Below are 11,258 nucleotides of genomic sequence, written 5' to 3' on the forward strand. Positions count from 1 at the left end.
TTTAAAATTATTTATATTTAAAAAATATTTTTTTTAAATAAAAATTTTTTTTTTTTTTTTTTTATTTATTTTTTATATAAAAAAAAAAAAATTTTAAAAAAAAAAAATAAAAAAAAAAAAAAAATAAAAAAAAAAAAAACAATTTAAAAAAAAAAAAAAAAAAAAAAAACAAAAAAAAACAAAAAATTTATATTATAATAAGAAATTAGTATATTATAAAAAATTAGTATATAAAAATAAATGAATATATAATAATATTGATAAAATATATATATATATATAAATATATATTTATATTATTTATGTTTTTATAAATGACGAAATCATTAAAGGTTTACAAGGATATATTAATAAATACATTATGACATAATATATATATATATATATATATATATTTATTTATTTATTTTATTTTATTTTTTATTATATATTATCGAAGATATCTAAAACATCTTTATATATTTTAAAGTGAAAATATAATAGGTAGAAAAATTACATAGTATAAAATTGAATATTTTGATTTCTTATAATAATAATATTAAGAACTAGATACAACATTATTAGGGTTTTTATAATCGAAATGTTAAAGGTATATAACATATATTATATATAATGTTTGAATTATTTATATTATTTAAATAACATAAATAGTAATATATCTTCTTTTTAGAAGGCGTAGGTAATTTTAAATTGGAAATTAATAAAGTTATAGTATCTACAAAGAAATATATACATATATATATATATATATATATATATATATATATATATATATATATATATATATATATATATATATATATATATATATATATATATATTGTTATGTTTTATTATTTGTATGTGGAAAAAGTGTAATATATCCTGTAAAGATTAATATTTATTAATTCGAAATGTAACATTCATAAAATCTTTTGTATTCGAATATTTGTTATGCTTATTTTTTAGTTCATATGAAAATAATCTATATAAAGCATAAAATAATATCTTTTTACAAAGCTACAAAAATGTATTATATATTTTTTTTTATTTATATATTTATTAATTATGTGAAATTAATTGATGAAGTGATGTATACATACACATATAATAATAAGTCATACTAAAAATAAATATTGAGAAAATAATCAAAATGTACGTACATTAAAATATATATTATATATATATATATATTTATTTATTTTTATTGTTTTTGAACCAATTATATAATAGAATATCATTACATTAAAAATATAATGTTATATATATGTATGTATAAAATTATGAATATTTTTAAGAAATATAATATACGTGTTTATTTTATTATTATTTTTTTTTTAATATTCTTGTGTTATGAATATAAAAAAGAAAACATTGTTAATAAGAGAAACGTAGGTCCTTATAAGGCACATACATAATAATTAAGTCTGAATAAATTTTCCTTTTATTTTATTTTTTTTTTTTAATATTATACATGCATAATGATAAAAAAGTACATTTTTATTTATTGTTTATTTTCCCTTTAAAATTAAAATGTTTTTATTTTAAATTAAAATTTACATTCCATATTTTTTTCACTGTTTAACTTCAACCAGAACTTAATATTAAAAAAAATATAATAATTATATACAATTTAATAAAGATAATGATATTTTAATTTTTTTTTAATAAGTGGTTTATTAAATAAAAAAAAAAAAAAAAAAAAAAGAAAAAAAAAAATATAAATATTATATATATATTAAATGTATAATATTTTATATGCATTTTATTTTATGTACAGATCAATGTATGTACTTATCTTTATAATAATATAGGAATTTAAATATAAAATAAAAAAAAATATTACCTGATTTTTCTTTTAGTGTGTATTGTGGAATGTGATATTTGTTTTTTATTCTATTATATATAAATATATATTATATATATACATATATTTTTTTTTTCTTCAAATATATATTTGCCCGATTGTGCCTTTGAAATATGATATATATAAATAATGAACATTTTTAAGAATGGGTATTGTATATACATATGCAAATAATTAATATATGAAAAAATAAACTAATTTTTACATTTTAATTTATATTAATATATTTTGTAATTATAATAAATATATATATATTAATATATTTTTATTTATATTTCCATTTAAAAATAATTAAAATAAAATTTGTAAACATAATATATATATATATATATATATATAGTATAATAAAATATATATGATATATATATTTATGGAAGAATAAAAATAAATGTTTTTTCATCTTATATATATTTACGCTTGTTTTGTTAAATTAATAAATATATTATAAATATATATTTTATTTTTTTAACCTCAAAGGAAATTAAGTATTTGTGAAAAAATATTAATATATTAAAAAGTACCTTTATATATTTTTTTAATATTCTGAAAAAATATATGAATATAATATTGTTTTATTTAGACATAAATCCTTCAACTTTTAAGTTATAAAATATCAAAAAAATAAAAAAGATAAATATTTTGGTATCGTCATATATATATATTAAAAAATTAAATATAACAAATAAATAATCCAAATGGCCTTAAATCCAACATTAATTCAGGGAAATGGTAAATGATAAAAAAAAAAAAAAATGAAATGAAATGAAAAGAATAAATTAATATATAAATATACAAATATACAAATATATTTATATTATATAAACATACAATTTTTTTTTTTTTTTTTGGTTCTCTTTTTGGTTCTCTTAGAATTTTTATTTCCAGCCAACAAAGGATCTGAGGTTACTTATTTAAGAAGGGAAGATGTTAAGTTGAAATTGTACTTGCCTGATAGGTAAGAGATAAAATATATATTTTAAAAGATATATCAAGAATATTGTATGTGCATATTATATTTTAATATATTATTGTTTATTATATATATATATGTATATGTAAATTTTTATATATACACATGCATACTTATATTTTCTTTTTTTTTTTTTTTTTTTTGTAGAACCATTAAAGAAGATGGAATGATATTTTTAACAAGCTCACGTTTAGTGTTTGTAAAAAACGAGCACAGCAAAACCAATGCGAACTTTGCTGGTGTAGAATTTCCTTTAAGTCTAATTGAGAAACCTAAATTTGAACAGCCTGTATTTGGACTAAATTATTTAAGCGGTATTATAAAACCATTAATTGATCATCCAAATAGCTTAAAAAGTGCTTGTAAATGGAATATTGTATTTTTAAATGGACAATGTAGTAGTTTCCTTAATATATTTTTTAAAGTATTTGAAGCAGCTAAAAAGAATAGACCATTGGTTGGTTTAAATGAATTTAATGAGCAGTTTTTTTCAAATAGTAATGCTTATGTTGATCCTAATGATCCAACCTTTTTATATATTAATGAACCTATTAATGAGAATATTTATACTCCTCAAAATTTATCACAAAATCATTATATACCATTGGGAAGCTACCCAAATGATAATATGAACCCTAGTAATAATAATATGAATACATGCAATAATAGTGGTAATACCTTAAGACAAGATGAAAATATTCCAATATATAAAAGACCATATGTTCCAAGAAATAATAACACTAATAATATGATGCCATATAATAATTCCAACTATGTCAATACATGTGATCACATAAATAACAGACCAATTGGTAACTATAACCAGAATGTTTATGTACCTAATAATTATAATAATCCAAATAATAATATTCAATGTTATGATACTAGAAATAATTCCTTAACACATTATAATAATTCATCCGAAGGTAGAATGCTTTATAATAATAATAATACAAATATGGGACATTATAATAATACCAATAATTTTAGAAATTATGACCAAGGAAATAATAGAAATGTCACATCGCAAATGAATTATCATATGTATAATAATATGCCAAGTAATAATATGCCAAATAATAATATGCCAAATAATAATATGCCAAGTAATAATATGTCAAGTAATAATATGCCAAATAATAATATGCCAAATAATAATATTCCAAATAATAATATGCCAAATAATAATATGCCAAGTAATAATATGCCAAATAATAATATGCCAAATAATAATTTGAGTACATTTCATCAAAGGATGAATGCTCTACATCCCCAACCAAACAATCATCATTATAATCCTGCATATAATGAACAACTTAATAATTCATATAATCAACAAAATAGTAATACTTTATATAATGAACAAAATAATGGCGACCAAAATGGTTCTAATACATACAACCATCACAAAGGTTCTTAAAGGTATAACAAAAATAATTAAAATATAATAATAATAATGATATGCTATTAAATTAATATTTGTTATAGTAACTTTATATCACATTTTCTAAAAAAGAAAACGAAAGAAATTATAGAATTCTATTATATTTATGAACATATTATTGAATATAAAGATGGAGAGAGTTCATTTTTCTCTCCTACAAAAATGACAAATAAAATGGTAAATACCATTGTAACAAAATTTATTGACTTATAATATATATATATATATATATATATATATATATATATATATATATATATATATAATGAAAAAAACAAAAAAAAATAATTACATTACCTTTTCTGAAAATTAAACTTGTAAATTTGAATTAGAAGTCTATTTTAATAAACAAAATAAATTAATAAAATAAATATTTTTTGTAATCATTTATTTTCAAATGATATTAAAAATGAAAAAAAGGCGTGTTCAAATTTCACACGTAAATATTTTATAGGGTTTCAATATAGTTTCAAGGAGAATGAAACAAAAATAAAAAAAAGATACACACCTTAAATTTTCATGGCTTCTTATGATATATATATATTATCTAATAATAATATATTTTATAATATTTTATTTTTATTTTTATTTTATATCCTTTTATGTTTTTATATAAGAATATTGCGTAAACTACAATTTAAAATATTAAACATTTATTTTATTGGTTCTTTCACAAATATAAAAATAATTAATTCTTTTTTTTATAATCAATGAATACACACATATATATATATATATATATATATATATATATATTTAATTTAATTTATGTGTAAAATTTATGAGATCCTGACCTTATGAGTTCATATAAAAATATTTGCCCTCATATTTTTTCTGCTAATGCACAGTAGAAAATATATTATTAGCACAAATAATTATGGTTAAAAAATAAAATGAAATAAATATTAGAATATATAATTATTTATTTATATATAAATATTTATTTATTTTATTTTATTATTTTTTTTTTTTTTTTTATTTGTATATACTAAAAGTAATATAATTGGAAAAAAATGATTATAATTTGCATAATTAATTAAAAAAGGGGGGGAAATTTTATATAATATATAATATTATATTTATAATTAGAAATAACAAAATTAGAAACAAGTATATGTCTAGGAACTACATAGGGAAAGATCATAAATGTAATATTAAGTTTTTATATTTATTTGTGTGTTCATATTTTATTTAGTTTTTTCCTTTTTTCTTATACTTTAATTGTTTGGTAATTATCACGATGGGATTTTCAGAAAATCCCAAATTTTCCCTGCTCATAAATAAGCTTATCAAGAAATCTAAAGTTATAGGGTTAGAAAAGAAAAAAAAAGAAGTTAAAAATGATGCCCAAGAATATGACATATATATATATATATATGTATGTATATATATATATATATATTTAAATATATTTTTTGCATATACATAATTTAATATCTCATTAATTTTTTTTTTTTTTTTTTTTTTTTTTTTTTTTTTTTTATGTTTAATATATTTTTAGCACTTTCTTATCAATTGTTGGTGTGATTTTCTTTTTGGTGTTTAATAAGTTTAATAAGAATGCTGAATTAGACGCAAGGACATTTACCCAATTTGTTGGTAATTCGGTATTGAACAAAAAAAATGAGAAGTTTTTTAATGATACCAATTTATATTTCTTGAATTATAAATATGAAGGAAATGAAGATATAATAAAGATGATATATGATTATATTAATGAATATATATCATCTAATATACAACATGAAATGGTTAAAATAAAAATAACGGATACAATTGAACAGAATATATTGATAAGTAATGTAGGATGTAAATATTGTAATAATATGGAAAGTTTAGTTGTAGTAATAAATTTTGATTTTAAAGAAAGGAAATTTTTTCATAGCTTAGTTATTGGTTTAACATTAATAGAACATTTTTCTAAATGTAATTATATGAGTAAAGATGTGATTTTTTTATTTACAAATAAAGAATTATTATATTCTTTAGGTATTCAAGAATTTATACAAAAATATTTTTATAATAATACTAATATAATTGGAAAAAAAATTATTAGATCTTCTACTATTATTGAATTTGATTCTATTTATCCTTCTAATATTAAAATTAATTATGAAGGATTAAATGGTATGTTGCCTAATCAAGACTTGATATTATTATTAACAAATGAACTTCATTTTTATTCTATTCCTATTAAAATGGAGCTTACTCATGGTTCCATATTTGATATGGCCCTGGAAAAGAATTACGAACATGGTCACATATACTTTCTGAGGTACATCAAAATATATTAATATATATTAATATATATATATGAAATATATACATATCTTTATAACATAATATACATGAATACATTTATTTTATGCATGTCATTTTTTGTCATTTTTTGTCATTTTTTGTCATTTTTAAAAGTTTGTATAATACATATAAAATTATTCATATATATATATATATTTACATTTATATGTTAATTTATTTATATATTTGTTTTCTGTTTATCCTTTTAGAGAGAATATTCCGTCTTTTACTGCAACAGGGGTAAGCAAAGTACCCATTAGAAGTAAAATGATTAATTTATTTAACCTAACAAAAGCACTACAAAGTTATTTAAGAAGTCAGAGTAATACACATGAAGGTTTTTGTCATTCTTCAAATTTTTATTTTTTTAATACATTCAAAAGGCATATACCAATAAGTATATATTGTTATAGTGTTTATTTAATATGCGCATATACCATAATGAAATTATTTAAATCAGCAACTTTTAGAAGCTATGTAAATTTTTTAACAAGTTTCTACACTTATTTGATAACAATATTAATTATTTCCCTACCTATATATTTAATTTCAACAAATAAAAAATTTAATGAGTTGTTGAACTTTAAAACAAATTATATTCCTAAATGTCAGGAATGGCATCCTGATAATTTTGATAAATATATAAAAATAGCAAGTATTTGGTGGAATGTTTTATTTTTTTCAATTATTGTTGCATTTTTTTTTAATTTATTTATTTCTTTTTTAGTTAATAAAAAAAGAAAAATTATACAACAAAAAAATGATAAAAATGAATCATTTGGTGGCTATAAAAAGGTAGAAAGGGTAGAACGAATTTTAATATTAGAAAAAATCAAACAACTGCAAAATGAAATAATGAAACGAAAAGGTATTACAAATAATTATAATAATCATATTAAAAATTATAATAATATATTATATACTAATGAAAATATATACAATAATAAAAATAATAATAATAATTGTGAAAACATATATAATAATGGAGAAATAAAAAAAAATATTCTGGTTAAACCAAAAATTATAAATAGTGATGACGAAGATTTTCTTCTTGAAAAAAAAAATTCTGAATTCATTAAAAAAATAGAAAAACAAATAGAAATATTAGAAGAAAAATTGGAATTTTTAAGTAATGATGAAAATGTAAGATATATTTTTTATAATAATTCTATAGCACCATTTAATACAATGATGATATATATGAATATTTTTTATTTCATATTGGTAGTGATATTAAGTTCGGTAAGTAGCCCTAAAAAAAAATAATAAAATAAATAATAAAATAAATAATAAAATAAATAATAAAATAAATAATAAAATAAATATATATATATGTATATATATTTATTTTTTTATAATGAATGTTATAATATTTATGTAAATAATATATATATATATATATTTTATATTTGATTATTCCTTTTTTTTTTTTAGTTGTATAATTGGTCCTATTCTGTATTATTTAGCATGGTACTTGTAATTCCTATATCACTTTTAAATAATATAAGAAAAAAAACAGTCAGTATATTTCAAAGGATTGTTCTTTCACTTTTTATTCTTTTTATGTTTATTTATATGTATCCTAATGATAATCATATTTGGGTAATCTTTTTTAAAAAATGAAAAGTTGTACCTTTATTATGTATATATATTATATGTTACTTTAATAATACGCCATACATACATACATACATACATATATATATATATATATATATTATTTTTTGCAGAATTTAAGGCAGAAACTAACCAATTTATTAGGGAATAATTTATCAAGGTGTTGTAAATATTTAGACAAACACAAAATACTACAGCACAAATATTTCCCAGAAAGTTTGCAATTTATTTGTTCCAATAAGTTATTAGATTCTTTCTATGTAAAAAAATATTTTTTGGATAATCTATATATTAAATTTAATTATATTTTGGATATTCAAAATGGATTCTTATTAACTTTATACAATATAGCAAGAAATCATTTTTGCATTGGTACAGCTACCTATCCTCTAATATGCTTTACCTTACTCCCAATATTATTTTATATAGCTTTTTTATTTTTTTGTTAATATAGGAATTAAATTAATTTATCAAAATAGATATATATATATTATTTTTTACTAATTAATTTTTTTTTTTTTTTTCCATTTCGATATATATATATATATATATATATATATATATGGAATAATGAAATAAATAAACTATCAATTATTTTGGATATATATATATATATCCATTTATACTAATTTATGAATATGAATATAAATGCATGAAGAAATTTTTTATTTAATGCATACTATTTATTGTTTAATACATTTCTTTATTACTGCATAAGACATTTGAATTTTTCGTCTTTCCAAAAATATATATATATATATATTTATACATTTTGTAATATAAATTATTTATTATGTTTTTATTATATTTTTATTATTTTCATACTTTTATTTTATATTATATTATATTATTTTATTTTTTTGGTAAAGTTACAAATGAATGTGTAAACCTTTATTTTGTTTTCCCCCCCATTGTTTATTGAGACAAACAAAAGTTATTAATTTGAATTACAATAAAAAAAAATAAAATAAAAAATAAAGGATGAAATAAAATTAAATGAAAGCATAAACGTTTATGTAATATTATATATCATATAATGAATTAGTAAAAAAAAAAAAATTAAATTCTCTCTTTCTCTACATATATATATATATACATATATATATAATATTTAAAATAACTTTTTTAATTATTTTAAAGGAGACAAATCAATAAAAATAAAATAAAAAATAAAGGATGAAATAAAATTAAATGAAAATATACACGTGTATAATATTATATATCATATAATGAATTAGTAAAAGAAAATAAAAACTGCTGTCTCTCTCTACATATATATATATATATATATATATATAGTTTTATGATAGTAATTTATATTTATGTTAATTTTTGTTCTCATATTGAAAAATACATATATAATTTTTTTTTTTTCTTTTTGTTTATATCAGAATCTGAAAAAAAAAACATACCTTTACTTATTTCAGATTCATTTTGTGCATGTACTTTATTTGAAACAAATATCATTTTTGAACTTACATGATTGATATTAATCATTTCATCATTTGTTAGGTCTTGTTTATTGTCTGATATATTGTTTATGTTAGGTGTGTTAATTATAGATGTTGTTTTATCCTTTGGTGATTCCTTTATAAGAGGTGATTCACCTTGTTCAAGTTTTATATATTTATTATTTTTTATATTATTATTATGTATTATATGATTGTCATTTATTATATGATTATCATAAATCATTTGGTTCTCATATTTTATATGTTCTTTATATTTTAGATCATTATGTATTATATTCTGAAAATTATTTTCTTCGGTCTTTTGAACCAGTTGAAGTTTTGATGAACATAAAATGGTTGTATTTGTGTTTGTATTTGTGTTTGTATTTTTGTTTGTATTTGTGTCTGTATTTGTGTCTGCATTTGTGTTTGTATTTTCTAAATCTTGTAACATTTCTTTATATTTTCGTTTCTTTAATTTATTTAAGCATGAATGATTTTCGTCTTCTGATTTTTTAAATAAGGTATAATATTCTTTTTTTTCTTCATTAACCTTTTTAATATTTTTTTTGAAAAATATTATTTCATTTTTTAACATTTCATTATTATTTTTTAAAAGTTCTATTTCTCCTAAAAAGAGTTTTTTTTGACATTTATAAATTAAATTTTTGTATTGATTTTGTTTATATAATTTATAGCACTCGTCATATTTTAAATGTAGATCTGTGATTCTTTCTAAATAATCATTTAAAAGAGATTGATATTCTTTAATATTTTGTTCCATATAATGTCTACACGTTTTTATTTCTTTTATTTGTTCTACAACGTCTTTTACTTTTTCGTCTATGTTATTATATATTTTATTGAGTACAATGATGTTATTTTGTATGATATTATTGTGGTTTATATTATTGTGGTTTATATTATTATGGTTTATATTATTATGTTTCATGTTATTATGGTTGATATAATTATCATTATTGTTCTTCCTATCATTATTATGAATAGTATCTATATCGTTTTGATTTTTCTTTGTCTTTAAATATTCCTTACATTTTTCATATTCACCTTGTAAATAGGTATATTCTTTAACTTTGTCATTATAATTACTTCTTTCTGTATTTAATGAATCATTTAGAAATTCTATTTCTTTCTCTAATTTTTTAATTTTTGCATCATATTCAAACATAGAACTGTCAATTTCTTTTTCTTTTTTTATGCCTATATCTTTTATGATTTGTACATATTTTTCTATTTCATTTTGAAGTTGAACATTCTGTAATTTTATTTTATTGTATTCTTCCTTTAGAGTTTCTTCATTTTTCTTTATTGCAACATAATTATCACAAAACTCTTTTAGAAGCATTTTATTTTCCATAAAACAATATAATACTTTTTCTTCTTGATTCATTTTGTTTCTTTTAGAGGTATTTTAAGAAATATATTTTGTATTTGATTTTTTAAAAAAAGGAGCTAATACACTTAAACATAAAGATATGTGTGTGTACAAATAAATATATAATAATAAAAAAAAAAAAAAAAAAAAAAAAAAAAAATATAGAAATATATATAAAGATATATTATTTATATTTAATTTTATTTGATTAAACATTTAATATGAAAATATTC

At 17.5% G+C, this 11,258-nt stretch overlaps 3 protein-coding genes across 3 annotated transcripts; 2 read left to right on the top strand and 1 right to left on the bottom strand.

The window, feature by feature from the left end:
* Positions 1-2,541: 2,541 nt before the first annotated feature.
* PGSY75_1368900 (hypothetical protein) lies at positions 2,542-4,236 on the top strand (the record flags this gene model as incomplete). The annotated part of the gene is made up of 3 exons (XM_018787707.1): positions 2,542-2,575; positions 2,717-2,801; positions 2,964-4,236. The coding sequence occupies 3 exons, from the start codon at positions 2,542-2,544 to the stop codon at positions 4,234-4,236; spliced, it is 1,392 nt and encodes a 463-aa protein (XP_018640449.1).
* A 1,264-nt stretch (positions 4,237-5,500) lies between these two features.
* On the top strand, positions 5,501-8,627 carry PGSY75_1369000 (putative glycosylphosphatidylinositol anchor attachment 1 protein; the record flags this gene model as incomplete). The annotated part of the gene is made up of 5 exons (XM_018787708.1): positions 5,501-5,571; positions 5,762-6,535; positions 6,771-7,803; positions 7,996-8,163; positions 8,292-8,627. The coding sequence occupies 5 exons, from the start codon at positions 5,501-5,503 to the stop codon at positions 8,625-8,627; spliced, it is 2,382 nt and encodes a 793-aa protein (XP_018640450.1).
* An 889-nt stretch (positions 8,628-9,516) lies between these two features.
* On the bottom strand, positions 9,517-11,040 carry PGSY75_1369100 (hypothetical protein; the record flags this gene model as incomplete). Its single annotated transcript, XM_018787709.1, has 1 exon — positions 9,517-11,040. One exon carries the CDS (start codon positions 11,038-11,040, stop codon positions 9,517-9,519), a length of 1,524 nt encoding a protein of 507 aa, XP_018640451.1.
* Positions 11,041-11,258: the final 218 nt, after the last annotated feature.

This window comes from Plasmodium gaboni, chromosome 13, assembly GCF_001602025.1.
Source record: "Plasmodium gaboni strain SY75 chromosome 13, whole genome shotgun sequence".
NCBI lineage: Eukaryota > Apicomplexa > Aconoidasida > Haemosporida > Plasmodiidae > Plasmodium > Plasmodium gaboni.